The following is a 22,185-nucleotide window of genomic DNA, read 5'->3' on the forward strand; positions in this document are numbered from 1 at the left end:
TTATTAGGCTACACAGCTTAAGTCTACCTAAAATAAACTGGCAGCCGAGTATAGATTTTGTGAGTGTGTTGTCTGTCGGCTCCTTGTGATGAACTTCACCTCACTACTCTTTTGTGTACAAGTTTATCTGAGCTTGCACTAGCTAACAAGATGAGAAGGGATAAGGATTGTGATTCTCTGTGAAACTCATCTTATGCCCCTGAGGAGGAGATTAGTCCTTTCACAGCAGCAGCCTATTGCAGCACTGAAGTCAGCCATTTGGTAACTGCATGTGCTCTGACAACGAAAACAAACAGAAATATCAGACAAAGATTACCTGGATAATGAGGTATATTTGTGTACAAATGTGCTGTCTTTACAGTAATATGAATATCAAGTGGCCTAGTTGTAATGAGCTTTACCTTTTAAGGGATTTTTCAGCCACATTTGATGAACAAAATCAGTCATTTTAGGAGGAAGCCTCTTCGTATTCTTGGAGCTCTTGCATGGCACTTATTTTGAGGGATCGTGTAGGAATAACTAAGGGTTTCTCCCAGTCCTGCCCACGTTCTGCAGCCAGCTCTTTCTATTAATTCCAGTATCTGTCTGGTTAATAAAAACACGATGCAGCCCGAAGACTTGGAGCACTCCCTGAATAACACAAGTCATCCACTCGAAGAAACAAATTCCAGACTGCTGCAGAATAAACAAAATATTTCTGAGCTGCTTAAGTGCTCGGCAGAATGTGGCTCATCAGTTTTGGCTTGATGTCCTTCAACAGCGCTCAAACACTTCACACGTTCAGCACCCTCTGAATAATGAATATATCCAACAAGCTATTACATAAATGCCTCCAAATCTGAATAATCCAAAGCCTTTGATCCATTCATCTGACATCTGTACTGGTATAAGCGCTGCTCTTTGCTTATTTTTCTTTTTTAACATTATCTGTTCCTAATGGTGCCTGAGTTTTGATGAGTTTTGTCTGCAGCTGTCTACAGTCTGGGTCAGGTCTTCCTTGCAAATTTCACTCTCAGTTGAATTAAATGAAATGGTCAAGTAAAATAAATAAAGCTTCTTTTATTGTGTCTGGTATCAAACTGTCCTGTCTCGGTGGTGTTCCTTGGGCTCAGGTGAGGAGGACGAGCAGCTCGAGCAGCTCATGGAGTCGGTGGGATTGGTAGAAGAGGAGGAGTCACTCAAGTGTTTCCGTTGTGACCTGGGCTTCTGGGATGCCTGCTACACCACCGAAACCAACTGCAGCCTTGGGGAGCGCTGCTACACGGGGCGAGGGAAGGCAGGTGGGCTGGATAAGACTGTTGATTCATATTTAAGCATTAGGGAGTGTAGACTACTTTCATTTACTTTGAGATATTATACTGACTACTATCGTCTTGTTTCTGCAGCTGATACCCTGGACATTAAGACTCTGGGTTGCGTGAAGGCAGAGGAGTGTGGCGAGGAGACCACGGTGGAGCTCTTCTCAAACAACACCATCTTTGTCATGACCAAACACTGCTGCGACACTCCCTTCTGCAACTCCGCACACCAACTCCGAGTCACAACACTTTTGTATCTCACTGTGGCTGTCTTAACTAGCTGGCACGTCACTGAAGCCTCAACGGGACCACAATAAACAACTTGCATTTATTTATGTTGTCAAAACAAAAAGAACAGGACTCTGTGAAGTGATGCTGAAAGGACTTCAACCATATGGTGTAGACAAATCAACAGCTTTACAGACTTTTTGTGCTGTCCTGAATTAGAAAACACTGCTTAGATGATTATCACATAAGCATATTCATTTAGAAAGACTTTAATCCACCCAGTCTGTTTGTATCATATTGAACTTTGTATTCCAACTGAACAAAACCGGAAAAAGTTGAGCTGCTGCGACATATGCAGTGAATGTTTCCTATTGTCATGTATTTAGATAAATGTCTCCTGTCTACAGCTGGCTCTCCCCCAAAAACTAATGAAAAGATCAGACTGACCACAGAGCTGTAGAAATGTGTTTGCAGTTGCCAGAGAGCAGTTCAGCTGCGGTTCAGCAGCTCCCCAGCAGAGGGCAGGAGCTCTTCTTTCAAGAAGTGCTGAAGGTTCAAATCTTTGTCCTCCAGGTCGAGGCTCAGGAACTTCTCCACCACAGACCTGCACCTGTCAGGCACAGCTTGAATCACCTACATCGCTCTCTTGTGTTGGTTTACTGTCATAATGTGTAGCTGGAGTTAAACTAACCTGTTTGCCTGCTCATCGGACGAGGAGTTGTCAATGCGTTTGACAGACCTTCCCGTCCTGTACAGTTCAGAAACCTGACCAAAACCCATAAACATGAAGTCTATGCCAGCATGCTTTTGGCTATCTGACTCTGTGTGTGTGTGTGTGTGTGTGTGTGTGTGTGTGTGTTTTACCTCCACTCCTCTCTGTACAAGGCTGGTTGGCAAGCCTGCCAGTGTAGCAATGTTGGCAGCATAGCTAGACTGGCAGATCCCTTCCTTCAGTTGGTACAGAAACACCAACTCATCTCCGTCCACCGCAGTCTCTAGAGTCTAACACACACACACACACACACACACACACACACGCACACCAAATACTTATAAAATAAACTCCTAATGAGGTAAAACAAATATGAAGCTGAGTCTTACATTGGTCACTCCGAAGTTGTGCTGTCAACACTTTTCTACAGTACATTAGTTCACAATCGTGAAGCCTCAATGAACATTCACAAAATGCTTTGGGCTAAATTTCATCATTGTGCAAGCTAAGCTGAGTCTCTCCCAGTACCAGAAGAGACAGCAATCCAGAGGAAGGTAGCAGGCCCAGCTGCAGCAAGCTGTGAAAATTCGTAGCCAACAGGACATGAGGTAAATCCACCGGAGCTTTTCTCAGCCAATGAGATATCGACGCAGCCAGCAGAGAGAGTCCGTCCACCTGAAGGGCAACATTATACAGTTGGCTGTGTGAGAGAGGATGAAGCTGCTATTGGCAAAACACTTGACTTTTAATTCAGGTTAAGCTCTTGATAGCCTGAGACTGAGTTAGTGTATTAAAAGTCCATTCCTGCCCATAGATTAAAAGGTCCACCAGATATCATGCTATCTTCTTGATTGAGCGACAGTACTCATGTACCTCATGTAACAAGTGACAATTGTGAATGCATTGCTATTTTACCTTAATTATAATACTGTGAAGTCAAGCCAGACATCTTGATTATACTAATTGACAACAAATGCAAGTATCCATGGACCAAGTATCCATAAAAGGCAAATCAAAGCCTGTATGTTTACATTGAAACGTTTGTTGTACAAATAGAATTGCTAGCATTTTCCACAACAAGGAACTGTTCTGTCATTGTCTAACCAACTGAACCACAACAGGAAATATGGGGACGGACAGATGGGTATGACATGCAACAAAAGAAACAGGCAGTTAGACGGCACAGGTCACCACCTACAGGCAAGGAAAGCAATAGCTGCTTAATTCTTAACACATGCACGACCTGCGGATGCGAGGCACAGTTTTTTTTTTTTTTAAGCTGCTGGTTTTATGTTAGTTGGATGCTGTATCACACGCACATACAACAGAGATTACTGTAAATACTCAGATAAAATAGAAGTACTTGGTGGTGTTCAAAACACCACATGTTGTGTTTGTTATATAGATATATCATACAAGTCAGTGAGCAACATTATCATTCAGTTGGAGTCTTGTTTTGGGCCACCTGGTGAATTGAAGTCCAATATTCTCTTGCTTTAAGCTGTTTCTGGTCTGCCAGCTCCTGAGGGAAATATCTGGGTCTTTAGCTGCTAAATGCTCCATTATGTTCCCCAGCTAGTCGTTAAATGTATCCGTCTGTCGTTTGGTGCTGAGCAGGTAGTGTACAGTCACTTTTTTTAGCTGAAACGTCTCCCTGCTGTGGCTTATAAAAGTAAACCAAAACAGTAAATTTGCAGGCTGAATGGCTAAACAGTGAGCTGAAACTGTGGAGCAGCAAATTCAAGTGAAAATGACATGTATGTTACATTTTGACATTGTTCTTGAAAAGACATCGATGACAGCTGTTTTAAATTCTTGGAACCGGGCTAACCTCCAGCATACATAGGTGATTTTCTTTTATTGTTTCTGGGCCCTGCCTCCCACACCTCTATTTCTTCTTTAGACAAATAAAATTGGTTTGGACCTTCTCCGTCCCTCTCCAGAGTAACCTGACAGTGATGGAGGATGGAGAACGTAATGATTCTCATAAGGCTGTGAAGTCTGTACATTTGCCAATATCCGAAAGGAAAAAGACCCATAACCAACACTAAAATACTGAATGTAAAAAAATCTATATGAAACAGTTACAGCTATTGAACAACAGCAGCGTAACAGCTGTTTCTCTCAGATTGCATCATTAGCTTCCTTGCCTGCAGGTGGCGCAGATCAACGCCTCAATATCTGCAGCTCTGAACAGCTGCTGCTATTTTATAGTTTATGGGTGGCACATGTTGGGCCGAGCTCAAGGTCTGTTCTTGCTGCAGCTCTAAATTAGATAATATTGGCTGAGATTGGTTTAAGGCACTTCACATCAGTGACACTGTGTGTCCTTGTTATGTGTATACATATGCATTCAATTCACAAAGCGCTGAGACAACTCCTTCTTACTGTGTTAGTTCCTTTTCCAAATTCATCGATGAGAACTAACGAGTTGCCAGTACTGCTGTTGAGAGCCTGGGCCATCTGGGGAATAGAGACACAAAATGTAACACTACACATTGCTCTTTTGTGTGTGTGTGTGTGTGTGTGTGTGTGTCTTATGGCTGTAGGCAGTTCTTCCTTATAAAAATGTCTTGACAGGTGGAGAGTGGGAGTAAAACTGGAGGACAATAGTGTTGGAAGTTCATATCTTTTATTTCCACACCCACACACACCAACATACACGCACACAGTTGGTTGTGTGCATAAACTTATGTTTTAGGTACCTGGTTGAGGTCAATCATGAAGGTGCTGAGGCCCACAGATACAGATTCTCTACTCTGCATGCGGGTAAAGATCCCATCCACCAGACCGATCTCTGCCTCCTTTGCGGGCACATCTGAGCCAATCAGAGCCATGAACACGATCAGACCCACCTGCCGAAGAGAAATCAGAAAGCACCTTACAAGTTACAAGTAACATCAGTGATTCTCAATGGCAGACTGGAGGCCAAAATTCCCCACCAAAAGGATTGTAAAATTAAGACATTCTCAAAAAGAAACTTATTTGCCACCCTTAATTAACAAACATTAAGTTTGTTTTCTGATGAAGTTGTAAATGACAGCCACAGTGATTCTCTTAAAAATCAATGAAGTTTAAAAGTTCCAAAAGGGAAAATATCAATCTTGTACATCATAACTGCTGTCACCATCTAGCAGAAGGCTGAAGTAATTAGTATCTGCAGTGCAGCTACTGGCGCTGAAGAAACAGATGCTCAAGGCAGATTAGAAACAATTATCTCGATTTCTTTTAACGAGTAGTGCCTCCCACTTGTGCAGTTTTGCTGTTCTTTTGCTTCTTAAAGCTTCTAAAAGCAGCTTATCACTGACTGCATCAAAAGAAAAACAAAGAAAAAAAGCAAGCATGGCCCAAAAACCTACCAAAGAAAGATTTCAAGTAAATTGGAAACTGAAGCATGTACATTACAGACTGGTTCACGTAAAGAAACAGACATGAAAAAACAGAGAGCGTTTTCTGACTCTCACACCTGTTTGAGATAGATGCTCTTGCCCGACGAGTTGGGGCCAGTGACAATCTTGACTCTGCCCTGCGACTCTGAGCTCTGGAAGGAGTTGGCCACAAACACAGGAGAGCACAGCTCTAACAGCGGATGTCTAAAAAATGGAGAAAAAAGCTCATATGGGATGCTACTTTCCATTATCGATGTCAAAAATTACAAAAACAGAAGTACGAGGACATCTGTCTCCATCAAGTACGAGAGTCTCTACCTGCCCTGTGTAACTGTTATCCTCCTGTGATTGGCTAGTTTGGGCGAGGTGTAGCCGTACTCTTGGGAGGCGCCGCTCATGGCCATCAGACAGTCCAGCTCAGCAATGAGATCCAGAACCTACACAACACACATTAAACACACTGACTGTCCTGTACAGGGCATTTCTGATCAGTAAAAGCAGCTCTAGTGTTCACAAACTTCCAGCTTAACAGGGTTGTGCACGTGAACTGAGAAAGAACCTGTGTTTCAAGCCACATTTTGGTAGAAAACAAGAGTATCTGAAACAATCTGAGTATGCAGATGGATGACAAAGAAGTGGATTGTAATGCAGGAGTGGTATAAGATCTCTCTTTGAATGTTTTGATGTAATGGGTATCCAAAAGAGAGAATCACTTTAATCAAGCTTAATAAACATGAAACGCTGCAAGACTGATTTTCAATAAAGCTCATTGTTTATTTTACATTCTTATAATTGCCAACTCTGCCTAATAGGCTAGAAAACTGAACCACAGCTCCAATATTGTAAACACAATAATTTATCATTTAACCTTAATGTTCATTCTGTCCTCAGAAATAACAATTACATTTGCAATTACGGCATGAAATAGCAGTACACCCATCTGTCAAGAGACAAATATCACAGCACTTGAAAAGAACTTCAGGACCATCCGGAACTGTTTCATAATCAAAATGTTTAACACAGTCCAAGGAAACATTGATAGTTAATCACAACAAACTCTGCCTACACACATTAGCAGACTTCTTTCATGCCAACAATCGCTTATCAGAGTGGGAGTTTTAAACACTGGGACCTGGAAGTGCACAGTGATGCACACCAACCGTGTAAAGGGAGTTGCTCCTCTCGAGGATTGTTTTCTGCAACTGTGTCATTACTGCCGTCTCCATGTCTGAGGAACAAAAAGTAAATCAACATGAGGGCCTTTGGTGATTGTTGTAATTTCTACATGTCAGCTATCAGGGAAATGTTTTTTGCCAGTAAAGGAGCTAAAAGACCTCTAATGTCACAGTGCAAGTCTCCGAGGAGGTCGTCTAGCTCCTTGGTCCTCTGACTGCGGTAGTGCAGACGTTCCTCTGACAGAAACTAGCTTACATGAACACAAGGAAAGGTATTACAGCAAATAAACAACAAACTAAATTAACATGTGGCAAGTTTGCACACAAACCATAAAATCAAGCCCCTCTATCTCAAAATCCTCTCTCTCCACCATGCTGGGCAGGCGAGGGACAGACAGCAGGAATCCAATCTGTGGGGAGAAATAAAAAATGATATATGAGCACTGATATACAGTACGTGGTGGTCCAGAGAAGCTGTTTTCCACATATCTGATAGTGTGAATCCCATCAGTAATTTAGTACATGCAGGTGGAAGCAGGATGAGACAATAAAAATGTAGGTATTGGAAAGATGTATATCAGTTGTGCGGACAGACCAGGGGGATGTAGATGACACAGCAGGAGGGTATGCGAGCGTCTAGGTGTTCTAGCTCTCTTCTGGCTACATCTGTCAAGAAGTTGGACAGCCCCATCATCCTCCTCTTTTCTGACAAAGGGACAGAGCATTGTTAACAAACTATCGACATGATACATTCAATCATGACTTTAACTAACTGAATCCAGTAGGGAGGCTCTTACTCTCATCAATTGCTGGGTCCACATTTGGTTTAATGGTGAAGCGGTTCTCAGCTACACTGGCTTCAAAATCCACCTACATGTTCCAAATCAGACATGGAGTCAAACTAATTAACACTTGACAGACTGCAAAACACTTGTGAACTACTGAGCGTGGCAGCAAAAGCCAGGAAACTGCTCAGATTTGAGCTGTGTATTGATGTGTGAGTCTCACAACTCGGCTGATGAGGGAGGCAATGTAGTGGATGTCATCAGAGAACCTTTCACTGATATCACGAAAGAGCTGAACGGACTGAGGCAGGTGTCGCACCGTGTCCCTGATACACACCGCATTGTACAATGTCTGACAAACACACACAAATGCAGCATTTTGCACACATTTAACAAAACTTGTCTGGATAAAGGGTTTATGGTATAACTGTAGCTCCAACCTTGTAGAGACTCTGCCAGTTGGTCACTTTGGTGTTAGAGAGAGACATCCTGCGCAAAAGCGTCTAACAAACAAACAGAAACAAACACACACACAGACAGACTGGTGGTGACACAGCAGGTAAGGGGATAAGTAATCACAGATGTGGAGAAAAAGTAGGTCAATGGTCAGAGTTACTGGTATGTTACTGATGTTGCGTAGCGAGGACTGTAGGGTGCTCAGGGCGTCAGAGTTTCGCGGTGACGTGAAGAAGCGTATCACTTCCTGTCTCCTGTGTAAGACGGCCAGGTCCTGCGTTGGCCGCAGAAACCACTGGCTGAGAGAGGAAAGGACATCTCTTACACTTAGGTCACGTTACTTCTATAAAGCAAACAATACAAACAGAAAAACAAAGTTCTTCCAGTTTATGAGACAAATCAGAGTTTACCAGATGGTGTGTGTATGTAAAAAAAAAAAGTATGACTGCATAAAGAAAAATGACCGAATTACATAAATATACATTCTCACAATTATCAATAATAATCTAATTCGTTACAGTACCAAAAACAGATCATGCCTTATTTTAATTAAACATTCATCATGTTGCCATAGATACAAGCAGCAGTATGCTAACCTTGAAATTCCTGTGACAACCACAAAATCCTCTGCCAGATCCCCACAACAGCAGTAAATTCAAATTTGCAAATTAATGAAAAAAAAAATAATAATAATTTGTTTGCTCTGATAGAGTTTGTTGCTATTGCCCCTAATGTTCCATCATAATAAATCAACTTTGACAAAGTAGTGAATTGTGATACAATAATAATTTTATAGATAGTTGTGATTATATAATTGTTATATTAATGTTACTGTCATTTATGGATGATGTGGGGCAGTCTGAATTTCATCCATCAATTAAATCAGATATGCATAAAGACATTGGTTAGTTAAACTGGATACTCAGGACATGCTGACAAATATAGCCTTTTCTAATAAAAGATGAATATTTTCTTTTGGTGAAGAAGTAAGCTCATTATTCATATGTCTATTGTGTGATTGGACTTCAGCAGAGGTGTTTCTCACCGTAGCAGTTTTGAGCCAAACTTGCACCTGCAGCGGTTCAGTATCCCTGAAACACACACCAAGAACAAGTGGTTCATGTAAAGACCTTTAGATAAAACAGTAAGTGATAATGGCCTGAATTGCCAATGTGAGAGCTGCATACCATAAAGACTGAGTCCTTCCTTTTCACCAGAATGCAGCTTGTACACTGATGGGTGAAGTTCTGATTTGAATATCTGCAGTACACTGAAACAAATACAAAATCTATTGTGATCTCTCATACATCATTTTTCTCTTTTTACATGTTTTCTTCTGCCTAACCTAATTATAAATTGGATTTGATGCAATTTTCCACCTGACACTTATCTATTCATGTTATTATATTTTGTAGAAATAAGGGGTTTTACTCACAAGGTGCTGAAAGACATTAACACATTTAAACTACAACTAATAGAAAGTAAACATATCACACTGAGGCTAGAGTAGAAATCTTCCCCCCCCTAGTGTATCCAAGTGGTAGTATTTTTGGCACCACTGCCGCATAGACAACTGTAATGCCTCAGAGTAGCAACTAATAAGAAAATAGGACAAAAAATGACTTTATGCATTCATTAAGTCTTTAATGGAGGCATGAAAGCAGTTAGAAATGCTGCCAGGCTGCCAGCCAGACTGAATGATCAGCCTGCATTTTCCTGGGAGATTTTGTGCCGGTCAGCAGAGAAAATAACAGTTTTTGGCAAACCAATCTAAATGCAGGCGGAGTCATTGTTCTATAGCCATTTCATTGTGCAATCAACTATTCCTATAGTTGAATACTACTACTTCAACTATTTTGGAGATATGGAACGTCAGCTATTAACAAAATACTATATATTGGACAAAGATCATTCGATCAAAAAGACAAAGATCTTTCTTACCTATAGGTGTCTCGGTCAATGCAAACAACACCGTTACTAGTTTGGGGAGAAACAAAGCACATTTCAGAGAAGCAACATTTTTCTTTCATGACAAATTCTGCATCACATGGAACAGATTTGGTTTGTTGGTAGGTAAGAGTGCACAGGTGCGAAAATAAAGAGAAATAAAGAGAATAAAGAAGATGTTATACAGTAAATGTAAATATACCATGAAATCATAATGCCACAAACACACCCCACTGCTGCCTGTTTGACAGACATCAACAAGCTGAATACGGAGCAGAATGAAAGCATCCTTCATTGACAAAACTCTTTCAAGGTCCTCATTATGGAAAACATGTGATAACAGCCCCCGTGTGTATGTGTGTGTGCGCGCACGCGCATGTGTGTGTTACAGTGTGTAGGCGTGGAACTGTAGGATAGGAACTCCAACACTGCTGTCTTCCAGCTCCACTCCCACTCTCCTCCTGTCCAGACATTTCAGAAGAGCACCCACTGCCCTCAGCTACGGATGTGAACACACACACACACACATGCACACACATAAACTCAGGAAAATGATGGAATGATGGAGTTCATGATCACCTCGTGCACATTGATAAACTGATGGATGATAAGTAGACAGGTGGCTCACCATCAGGGGTGAGTCAAAGGAGATACAGGAGGAGAGGTAGGACATTTTCTCGCTTTCAGAAATGGAGGCAGGAAGGAAAGGCAGATGGGCAGAAAGCAGCCTCTGCTTACCCACCTCCAGGCCTGTAATATTCAAAAATGGACTCATATGAATCATTCACTGCTCAAAATCATGTATATTCGATGCAGAATTCATGCCTTAAATTGAATGAGGACATTTAGATATTGTGAGTGGGCATCTGTTTACCAAAGTCAACATATGGATAAGTAACCACCTCTGGTTTGTAGTCTGGGTTTGAACCTGTGATTGAACAGGAGAAAAAGACAAATATTTATATGTGTAAAAGAAAAAGTCAATTAAAAGAAAAACAGTGCATAACAGCAACAGAATGACCCTATTCCGTTATCACACTAGCTGTCTGCAGCGTCAAGCAGCTCTAATCTCATTTCATCTCCTTGACCCAGAAACTACTTGTCTCATACTATGTCAAAACAAAACTCCTTTGACATGTTTCTGTTTCTCTTCCCCAGGCTAAGATCATTTATGTCTCCCAGATCTCACCAAGTTGATGTAGGAATCGTGTCATGCAGCGCTCCTGCTTTGCACTGGTAACCATTACATGAGGAGAAACCTCCTGGATGACTAAACAACAACAAACACAAGAGGGAACAAGGTACACACAGTATGGTAATACAAATACTTATGTGGGTTCACTCACATAATTGTTCTTTCTGTATTATTTAAAATTAAACTGTGTAAAAGGCTGTGTATTGATACCTCTGGCCAACAAGTGGAGCTCATAGTTGTCAGGGGTGTCGCTCATGTAGTGTAACGAGGAGTCCTTACTGTCATAGAAGCAGAGGCCTACCTGTCCCTGCTGGGCTAAAACACTCAGTAAAACCTGTTAACAAACATATGCAAGACTGTGCAACTGACTGCTGCAACTATTTACTTCTCTGCTGCTGAGTGTGATATCTGAGTCTTACCACAGGTGAGTCTTCCTCCTCTTCTTCATCTTCATGTATGCCTGGGGGACCAAAAATTAGCCCTCCTCTTCCACTCTGACTTTCCAGTGCTGTCATGACAAGTTCACTCTGGATACCAGTAACAGCAGTCAAAATTAACATACTAATTTAATGTTGCACGCCAGTTATTTGAGTGTACAATGAGGTACAACATTTTCATAAACCTTTAGAAAACTTTTAGCAACCTAGCTGCCTGGGTTAATAATTCAGCCATCAAATTGGAGTTAATGTAGGTTAGCCGCCACTTAGCTAGGCTAGCTACTGTAAGCTATCTGCTTTGAGACAAACTAGCTGTTACAACAATTCATTCAGTTAGCTGACATATACTCACAGTAGGGGTCGCTTTTTGTTACACGAAATCTAATGGGTCTTAACTATGTTGATAAAGTCTGACATGTACTTTTAAAGAGTTGAGAAATCTTTAGTGTTACAGCAGCTTCTCAGTTAGCTAACGTAGCCAGATACATCACTGTATCACTCTCACTCTTTAGCGCGCGCCTTCCTCTCTCTCTCTCTCTCTCTCTCTCTCTCTCTCGCTCTCTGTGTTGTCATGGCAACATCAAGCCGATAAAATGGCTACTGCTTATTTACTTGAGTCAGTGATGATTATCAGCAGCTAAACTGACATAACACAGAACAACAGACACCCCCAAAATCATAATTTCTTTTATTAAAGTGAACAAATCAGTGGACTAATAATTGTCACTCTACTTTTCAGAGAGGTATTAGGCAACTTCTGACTCCATGAGGGACAGTGCAAAAATGATATGGATTCAGGAGGTGGGCTGAGTCTGATGTCTGTTAAACAAATAAAAGAAAGAAAGAAAGAAAGAAAGAAAGAAAGAAAGAAAGAAAGAAAGAAAGAAAGAAAGAAAGAGAAAGAGAATAAAAAGATCTACTTCTGCTATTTTCAAACACACTCAGTGGGAGCAGTATTTCAAATAACTTACTTCAGTTTTCACATTTAAATATCTGATCCCCCAAAAAAGAATAAAATGTTGCTTGCTTGAAACACACCACAATACTCAATTACAAGTACACATCCTGTGTCCAAAATCTTATCAAAAAGTACAGAAGCAGGCCTGTCAAATTATGGCAAGTGAGAATAAAATGTATAGTCATTATGCAAACAATTACAATAGTTTCATATTGAAGCTGGTTAAATAGGAGCAAATTTGAACCATTTTACACTGTTACTTTAAATCTATAATAGCATACCATATTTTAGAATTTTTAAATTGAAAATATTAAAAATACTCAAAGGGCAAATACCTCAAATCCCTCAAATTTAACTTACCAGCACATCAGGAATTGTTTAAAGGTTTTATCTTTACATTATGATATTGCAACTCTGAAAATATTTTCCATCAGTGGTAGAATGAGTGTGTGCTTCTCACCTTCTAAAGTCAAACCACTGGGGAAAATATGATTATGTTTCAATTCAAATTTCAAAGAATTTGGCACTGTAGCAGCTGAGCTAGCAGCCAACAGCCTGAGTCATCTTTCCTTCTAATCTAACCTAACAGATGCTCATTTGAAGTTGAAAAATGAATTTTGGCAGTTTGTTATAATTGAGCAATGGATTAACTCACTCAGAGTTTCGCTTAGGATATATTAATGAGTATAAGCAACTATATTATGCAGTTAAAGGCATCATTAATGTTTTAGGGGAACCTTGGGACTGACCCTCTTTACTGAATGTGATTTATTTCTTCTAAAGTGGAGGCCTCCACACCACCAAACAACAACACTGTACCAAAATCCTCTTATTCTCTTTTCTTCCAACATATGAAAAATGGTTAAAACTGTAAAAATAAAAGCATATATACAAGGTCAAATTCAAGTGAGAGTAATTTATTCTGTACACAAAGAACTAAAGAGCTGAAGCTAAAGAAACACTCCCATTTTGAAAACCACATCCCAAAAATCTTTCCTCTCAGTTCACTGTCGAAACAACATAAATATTATGATTAAACAATGTATATATTGCATTTCAATAAATAAAACAAATGATAATTACATACATTTTCACTTAAAAAGGTGGTGCAGCTCTTGGTGCACTTCCATGCTTGACATGTTTCCTATTGCGTGAATGCATGTACATGTTTAAATGTACATTATTGACTAGAAAGCAAGTAGTGCTGGAGACGGGTGGGTAGAGGCAGTTTGTGCATTTGATTCAGCCTTTGTTGCCCTAAATGATGACGAATTGACAGTCCACTTAAAGCCATCAGGGCTGGGGGATCACCTGGGAAGGAAAGAGAAAACAAAAACTGTTAGTTTACACGTTTTAGAGGACCCGAGCAGATCTTACTAAACGAGATCTGTGTAAAAATGTCAAACTCACGGGTGGCACCGTTCAGGTAGCGCAAACGTATGCTGGCACCTCCTCTCACACTGCTCACTGCAGGGAACAGCTCCACTCCACGAGGGAGGTCTTCAAAACCCACACCGAGGAAGCTGCCATCAACAATAAATCCCAGAGTTCCTGCGTCAGCATCCAGGACCAGCAGGACGCGCTCAGGGATGGGAAGCGGTGTCTGTGCCATCTTAGTGTCTGGTGAAGTGGAGGACTGTGACCTCAAATCTTCGTGACATTTTTTCTTTTCTGGGTAAAGTCCAAGACTCTGTCCCGCATGCCAGAGCTGATTGGTTTTGAGTTCCCAGCCCCATGAGTGTGAGTCTCTCCCCACCAGCACATTGTACCCCGAGGCCTGAAGAGGGCAATTCTGCCTAGAAATGCCCAGAACGGCATGACTCCCCCTGTGTTCGGGCTTCCACAGCACCTCCCAGACATGAAGTCCGCTCTTCACCCCCATCTCCGCCCTCACCCCATCGCTGCTCCGCTCAACAGGTGAACGCGTCACTTCCTGTTTGCAGGCTGACAGCAGAAAGTGAGGAGAGTGGTGGACCGAGCTCCACTGAGAGCGACCATCTCCCGGAGCAACCGGAGAGGAGTTCAGAGTGACAGCGAGGCGAGAGCAGGTCGGGACAGCCAGTGGAGTGAACCCTGATGAAGAGGAGGGAGGGCTGTCATCTGCCCTGCTGCTGTACAGCCAGACTGACAGTGAGAGGCCCATTGGTTCAAATTGCTAGGTGTCGTCAGAGAGAAACTGGGGAGAAGAGAAACAGCAAGAAAACAATTTACACACTGAGGAAAGATGATCCATTCCACCAAAACTTTATTTGTGGTGGAAAATAGTTGATAATTATTGACATTACTCACCTAGAAGATATGTAAGATACATAAGTTTTACCTGTCATACTAACACGAAAAGGGTTGCAACTAATAATTGTTTTCATGATTGATTAATCTATTTTTTCATACAAGTTTGGATAGGGGAGAGTTTGGTAAATCAGACTGAGGTTAAGTAGAATACGTCGAGTGGAGTAAGGCAACATGGAAAGTCAATTGAAGCAGCATAAGGAAGTAGAGTAGAATAAAGTGAGATTTTAAGACTATTACACGAGCATTACTTATATGGGTTTGCTTTTACACCACTAATATTCTAACTTCTTATTTTCATACTTTTTATGTATAATTTTGTAGTACTAAATTATATTATATATATATATATATATATATATATATATATATATATATATATATATATATATATAACAATATAATATAGTAAATTGTAGTAAGTAGGTGAATAGCTGTGGTATAAATATAGAAAACTACACAAGATAAAATGTCAATTAAAACGCAGTAAAATAGCAGGGAACCAGAACAAAAGTAGATAAAAGAAGAGTAAACTATGAATAAAGAATGGTAGAGTAGTGGAGTAGATTACATGAGAATAAGTAAAATCATTAGTGGAAGTATTTAGATGCTTTACACAAAATAAGCAATATAACTGTAAAAGTACAAGTTAAAAAAAAAAAAGTAAAAGTACATTTCTGTTCCAAACAGTTTTTTAAAGCATTATCAGCAAAATATACTTCTAATTACACAAGTAAAAATGTTGGATTAATATGTAGCTTTAATTTAGTTTTTATATTAATCGTGTATGGTTTATAAACCTGCAAAATCACTACTACAGCTGTCAGATAAATAACTGGAAAATAGCATGAACATAAAGTCGTATGAAATCAAAACACTTAGCGTAGAAAAACTACAGTCTTCCATTAAAGCTACTTATAACTCAGGTCACTCCACCTGTTGGAGCAGGTCAGTGAGAACAGCTTCCTCGACACTTCCAGTAAATCTCTGAGTCTTACCAGCTGTGTTTGTGGAGTCCTTCCCTGTGCTCGTCGGATGATGCAGGTTGTTTTCCGGACACATCTCTGTGTTTATATCAGCCTCTTATCAGGCGTGTCGTGCGTCTTATCGCAGCTCGGTAACGTAACCGGGACGCCGGCCTGTCCGGCGTTTTAGCGATGCTCTCTGAGTCGACCTCCGAAACTGGAACAGCACAGTCCATCACCGCAGAGTGACGCCACGCAGCGCCGCGGTGACAAGGACGACAGAGCTCGTGACGTGTTTGTAAACTCATGACCGCTGAGAGGAAAACACAAAAATCCGAAAGCTGTTATCTATTTAGGTCAAATTCCTCCACAATCATGTTGTTTTTTTTGTTTTAGTTTTTTCTTATCTTGTTCTGTAATGAATGTAAACATAAATGGCGAAGCACAAGAACAACATCAAACTCGGACTTTTATATAATAAGAAGAGAAAAATAAAATAGAACCCAAAACGGCTCATTTTTCCGGAGCGCGCATGCGCATAAAGAGGAGTGAGTGACGTGAATTCAAGCCCTGGACGCTGTCTTACAGGCAAACCTTTTTGGGCAGAGTTACACAGTGGAGAAAGAAGTACTAAAATATTTTACTAAAGTACATTTTAGATAAGATATATATTTCTTTGATATGATGTGTTTGCATATCTACTGTTGCAGGTGATACATGTAGGGGTAATTTGACCTACTTTAGATGAGTGTCTTAATCCATAATAAAACATAAAAATTAATTTAACAGTTCATTTCAATATCAGTCTTGATTACTTTCATTATTCATAAATCTGTTATTTGTTGTTTATTGTTTCCTCTGAAATTAACAGAATATATAGATGTTTTATGTTCATGTTCATTAATGAATTGTGAACTTGATAATTATTTTTTCTCTATTATTTGAGAATCCTTTGTTCTATAAAATGGTACAACATGTTTAAATTGAATTGAATATTTCCAATAGAACCTCTTGCTCAGATTTGATTTCAATTTCTATCATCGAAGATTCAAACAATGTAGCCATAATGTTTGGAAGCAGAAGCAACCATGAGCCCATATATAGCCATTATTATTATTATTATTATTATTATTATTGTTGTTGTTGTTGTTGTTGTTGTTGTTGTTGTTGTTGTTGTTGTTATCAAAGACAAGCCTGTGTGTCTGCCTTTCACAATCCTTCTTCCTCCCCACATTTTATTAGACAAGGCTGCTGTATCGGATCTGTCCCACTGTATTCAGGGCTACAGTCCAATGCCATCTCATGTCTGTAAGACATCGCTGAGGACCACAATGCTCATATACTTGGTGTGGGAAGGCAGTGATAAAAGTGGGTCACAACATCTTAGATATTGTAGGTAAGCACAGGAGAAATGCACCATACTGTGAGGTTCTTCTTAGATTTGGATTTTCCTAGTTATCAGTCTTGTTAATTGAACATGCAGAAATCATCCTCATGGAAATCCCAGCAGCCCTGTATTTAAAACCAGTGGGAGGGATCTATCGCTGAAACAAATAAATGAGATGTTTCAGACAAACTGACAGGCAACTGTTAAATTTAAACTACCTTCACCCACCCTATCATGCTGGTACAAACAACGGACATGGTAAACACAAAATACGCACTGTGCATTGCACAATTTACAAAACTTAAATTGCAACTAACTAACTAATTATTAGACACTTGTTAGTCCTGAGGCAATAATAGATCAACAGAACTGATGGTTTTGAAAACACCTGCCCCAGGTAGGTTTTCAGTAAGGCACACTTTTTATCCCCGCTGTTTTCATTTAGGCAAATATAAAAAAATAAAACATTTCTGTTCAATATATAGATAAAGTCAGTAGCAGGTTACCATAGCTGATCACAAAGTCTGGGAAACAAGGCCAAGCCTGTCCAAAGGTTAGAAAATCCACCAGCATCTCTAAACCTCACAAATTAACATGAAAGGTCTCTTTTTGTTTCATCTGGAAAAAAAAATGTCTAAAACTATAATTCTGTTATGTTGACTATTTGGTGCACTATTTCTTGACTTCCTTTAATTTCCCAAAATGTCAAACTACTCTGCTCTATTTAAACCTATTCCACAACACAGTCTCCAATCTCCATGTTTATTAGCAAGAATATATTAACAGCAGTTTGTGGTGCAAGAGAGTTTTTGATCATCAAGTATAGGTTTTAAGACATTTCCAAGAACAAAACTCACATAACTCATCATAATCTGTACAGTACAACAGAAAATGAACATTTTGTAATACATATCAAGACTGAGAAAAAAAAAGTTTACACTAAGTCCACATAACAACACAAATTATTCCTACAGATATAAGAACTTTTTCTTCATTCAGTTTCTCTGATTCCATGGTTGGATCATTTCACATTTTCACTCGTTGTACAAATCTTAAGCTGTCGGCACCAACGTCCGCCCTGGGGTAATAACAGAAAAGGAAAACAAAGTCACACACAGCTGACTTTGAGATGAATATAGACATAGGCTCTAGTCACAACTTATGGTGCAAGATAAACTCTGGTGGATTGGAAACAATCTCCGCATGATTGAAAGAATAATGAAACGATAAATCTTTTCTGACAAGTGCATGAATGCCCTTGAGTCCACTGCACTCTAACAGCTTTTTCAGGTGGCAACACATACAGTAATGTTTAACGCAGGTGTTCTGTTTGTGTCTTTGTAGTCATTAAAAAAAGACTTATTTATATATGTCTATATGCTCTTTTGCCAGGCTGCAAACACTGGAGGTCAAGAGAGTCCAATTGTATTGGTTAATTTTCACCTTTTGTGCTCGATGCTTTGTTACCAGAACCACCTGGAAATACACCATAGAAACTGTATAAAAAAAGGGAAGGCACTTTCAAAATACAGAGTAGGTGATTGTCATGGTTTGAGTCTTTGGTTCAGTTATTTCCTGTTTTATCTCATAGTTCTGTCTTTGTGTGTCATCTTTGGTTTTCACTTCTTCCCTTTGACCTTTTCCTGACTTTATCCCTGTGCACTGTTTACCTGTGTTACATGTGTTAATTAGTCCCTGTCTTTTTAAGCCTGTGTTTTTCATTTCCTCTTTGCCACTTCATCTTTTCCCATGTCTGTTATTCCAAGCTTCCTTGGTTTGTACTTCTATTTAGCTTTTGTTTTTTTTTATTCTAGGTTTTGCCCCTGCCTGCACCTTCTGTTTTTTGTCACCTTGTATTGTCAGCTTCTGTGCTTGGACTTTGGATTTCATGGATTTCGGTTAACAGCTTTACAACCGTTGCTTCTCTCTCTGGTTGCTACACCTAAACTACATCCTAGATGCTAGTTGTTCCATGTAGGAGGCTGATTGATTCAACCACTGTGCGTTTGGCCACAAGCACATTGCTTTAAGCCTGGCAGGATAATACATCTGCCTTGCAAGGTTAATGTGATCATTTCTCTCACCACTATTGTTTCTCTTGTAGTAAATCAGGCCACCAAAGAAAATCACCAGACCCAGCAGCAGTCCCGCAGTCCCAACGGCAATTTTGTTTCTCTGTGATTCAGGTGTTGGTACTGAAAACATATTCATATAAAACACTGCATTAGATTTCCATTTTGTGCATAATAAATATTCCTAGCATAATTCTATTCAAAGAAAGTGTTTTTATTCGTAACAAGAAAAATATGATGACAGAACAATTTTGCCTTGATGATCTTTGTATTACAGTAATTACTGTTAGAGTTATGGAGATATTTAACACTTATTTAGATTTTATTTTTCAAATATCACTTACAGCAGCTTTAAACTAACCCAATCCTGTCACACCTCTGATCACTCATTATCATCACTTACCCCACTCTTGGAGCTGGGGCTCCATGAGGCTGGCATGCTCCACTTTACAGGTGATAGTCTCTCCTTGTCTGGGTGTGTACTCCAGAATGGAGTGGATCTGGTAGAGCCAACCTCCGTTGGGCATTTCCTCTGTGGTGGTCACATCAGATGTCACCTCCTTACCGTTCCTCAGCCAAGTCACTTTGATTTGTTTTGGAAAGAATTTGTACGCGCTACAGATAAGCTTGCTTGGATGTTTGCTGTCCACTGCCTTAAATGACCGCAGTGAGATGGAGGGCTCGATTGCTGGAAAGAAGCCGTGCACATAACAAGTTAGCATGACATTTTGGATCTTTAGTTCATCCACTTATAATGAAGAGCATTTCAGTAACACTTAAGATTACAGAATGCAAATTACAGCATAAAAATGTTGTAGCATACCAGTTCAATACTAACTGGGTACCAGCAAGAGGCAGAAGAAGCCCAGGGAGTAAAAAATAAACATGTTTGCATTTAGGAAAAAAAAAAAAAAAACTTTAACACTAACATTGATATTAATATTAACAACTTTACTGTTTTGGTGCACTCATAGCTTGTTTTTACATGTAGCAGACAGCTGCTGTCAGCAAAAAAGATCAAAATCTCTGCCCGCACTGACTTAAAAATGACCTGGCACAATACTCAGAATCACTTCTGTGGTAGTTCTCATTACAATAGGTCTCCAGGACCAAATATTGCTTCCTTTCACAAGTTGAAAACAACAATAGACCCACTGAGTAATTAATCTTTAAAATACATTTGTCACATGTTGAATTAATGATAGCTTGCCTTTCATATAAAGTAAATTACCTAAATAAAGTCAATTTGTTACTTACCTACCCATGCTTATTCAATGGAAAAGCAGTAATTTGAAAAAAAAAAATCACGTTTATTCCCTCATAAACATAAAGTTGTAACCCCTTAATTCTTTAGCTTCTTCTTCTCTTGTACTTGCTATGTACTGCCATAAGTACCCAGTAAGTATTTTATTGATACAGCATAAATGCTATATAACAGAACTGTAATTTGCAGTCTGTACTCTGAAGCCTTACCAGAGTTTCAACTGTGGTCAGCAAAAATCACCTGTCTTTGAATACAAATCCAAGATCAAAGGGATGAAAGTTTTGCATTCCTCGTAATTCTTTTTTTCTTGTTCCAACATTTTGGGGTTTTCGTTGAAGCCATCTGCAATTTCGCTCGCCTTCTCTGTGTAGCCGGTATATTTCCCCACAGTGCTGTTGTATTCACCCATAAGCTTCTTATTGAAGTAGACTTGTGCCAGATAAACAAGATCATCAGAAGAAGTAAACTGGCAATGTCCCACAATGTAACCAAAGAGTGCATCTGTAACAGAAAGCCGACAAGTATTAGATGAGGTAGAGAGCTGCACTGTCTTGTTCGTGATCTATGCTCACTCTCTCTCTTTCTTGTCAATGTGCTGTTTTGAATGGCAACACAATTAAACGACAACAGAGATTTTTATTGTAATGTTACTTACCCGATCTTGAAAACAACAGGAGCAGACACAGCAGCGGAAAGAAGCTGAAAGCACACATAGTGACAAATGAGGACATACAGTAAAGAAAGAGAGAAGTAAATGAATCTCGCTCTAAAGTATGAGGAAGTGAAACAGCAGATTGCTCAATTGCTTGCTTTATTGTTAGTAGGTATGGTACAAAGTATCTTTGTTGTGTCAATATTAGGGGAGGATCTTAAGTCCCATGCTTGTAAACTGACTGCCTTACCTGTCATCACAGAAGAGGAACCAAACACAGAATCATATTTGTGTGGTGCTGGTTCAGGACTTGTGCCTATTCTGAAACAAATTCTTTGCATTCAGCAGTCAAAGAACTGACTTGGGACCAGGAAAACTGGTTCCAGAGTGGCACCAACACTTTTCTGATCTGGAACTAAAACACTTAGGACCATCATTTTTACAAAATAATTTTACTGTGGACGCCCAATCAAAGCAACATGGGTCCAAACACCGGTCATGTTCAGATGCTAATGCAGGCGTGCAAAGCCAGGAGCAACACTTGTAAAGAGTAGATAGAGTCCTCCAAAGTTGTTCCTATAATGCTGGAAAAACTGGAGACACATACAGTGAGTGAACAATGTGACTGTACAGTGGCTCTCATGGAGAAGCAAAGCAATTTTTTGTCTGACTGAAAATATGAGTTATCTGTTCTTTGGTCATTTATGTTGGCAGAATTTTTATGTTTGAGCTATTAAAGTAAGAATGAATGTATGTTGAGTTAATACATCCGGATATTTGCTCTGTGTGTGTTTTGTTTGTATGGTGATAGTTTATTGATTGGTGGTAAGTCGGCACTGCTTAATTTCTGTTTAGAAAACCAGACGTGATTGGTGTGAGTCTCCATTGTCCCACATCCTTTTTAAGTCTACAATAAACCTGAATGAATTTGGATCCTCCTCCTAGTGTCTCATGTAACCATGTTTAGACATTTTCA

The 22,185-nt window shown here is 39.8% G+C and overlaps 3 protein-coding genes across 6 annotated transcripts; all 3 read right to left on the reverse strand.

Moving 5' to 3' along the window:
* Positions 1–539: 539 nt before the first annotated feature.
* msh5 (mutS homolog 5) lies at positions 540–12,139 on the reverse strand. 4 transcript variants are annotated; one of them, XM_037075606.1, is made up of 27 exons: positions 11,975–12,139; positions 11,605–11,645; positions 11,396–11,519; positions 11,180–11,260; positions 10,865–10,918; positions 10,619–10,740; positions 10,380–10,489; positions 9,985–10,020; positions 9,231–9,313; positions 9,089–9,134; positions 8,204–8,342; positions 8,028–8,090; positions 7,811–7,939; positions 7,600–7,672; positions 7,398–7,507; positions 7,132–7,212; positions 6,962–7,049; positions 6,788–6,855; positions 5,946–6,064; positions 5,705–5,831; positions 4,944–5,093; positions 4,627–4,701; positions 2,767–2,913; positions 2,391–2,528; positions 2,218–2,291; positions 1,974–2,136; positions 540–1,295 (listed from the first exon to the last, which is right to left on the reverse strand). In XM_037075606.1, exons 3-26 carry the CDS (start codon positions 11,439–11,441, stop codon positions 2,016–2,018), a joined length of 2,280 nt encoding a protein of 759 aa, XP_036931501.1. In that variant the 5' UTR covers positions 11,442–11,519; positions 11,605–11,645; positions 11,975–12,139; the 3' UTR covers positions 540–1,295; positions 1,974–2,015. The 4 variants fall into 4 exon arrangements, with proteins under 4 accessions (XP_036931501.1, XP_036931499.1, XP_036931500.1 ...); XM_037075604.1 differs by having other exon boundaries at positions 11,605–11,712; XM_037075605.1 differs by lacking the exon at positions 7,811–7,939 and having other exon boundaries at positions 11,605–11,712.
* Positions 12,140–12,277: 138 nt separating this feature from the next.
* Positions 12,278–16,379, reverse strand: LOC119006661 (SPRY domain-containing SOCS box protein 1). Its single transcript, XM_037075608.1, has 3 exons — positions 15,868–16,379; positions 13,991–14,756; positions 12,278–13,891 (listed from the first exon to the last, which is right to left on the reverse strand). The coding sequence occupies exons 2-3, from the start codon at positions 14,721–14,723 to the stop codon at positions 13,761–13,763; spliced, it is 864 nt and encodes a 287-aa protein (XP_036931503.1). The 5' UTR covers positions 14,724–14,756; positions 15,868–16,379; the 3' UTR covers positions 12,278–13,760.
* A 1,588-nt stretch (positions 16,380–17,967) lies between these two features.
* On the reverse strand, positions 17,968–22,089 carry LOC119005460 (H-2 class II histocompatibility antigen, E-S beta chain-like). Its single transcript, XM_037073078.1, has 5 exons — positions 21,213–22,089; positions 20,798–21,058; positions 19,697–19,981; positions 19,306–19,416; positions 17,968–18,299 (listed from the first exon to the last, which is right to left on the reverse strand). The coding sequence occupies exons 1-5, from the start codon at positions 21,286–21,288 to the stop codon at positions 18,274–18,276; spliced, it is 759 nt and encodes a 252-aa protein (XP_036928973.1). The 5' UTR covers positions 21,289–22,089; the 3' UTR covers positions 17,968–18,273.
* Between the last annotated feature and the right edge of the window lie 96 nt (positions 22,090–22,185).

Source organism: Acanthopagrus latus, chromosome 17 (assembly GCF_904848185.1).
Source record: "Acanthopagrus latus isolate v.2019 chromosome 17, fAcaLat1.1, whole genome shotgun sequence".
Lineage (NCBI taxonomy): Eukaryota > Metazoa > Chordata > Actinopteri > Spariformes > Sparidae > Acanthopagrus > Acanthopagrus latus.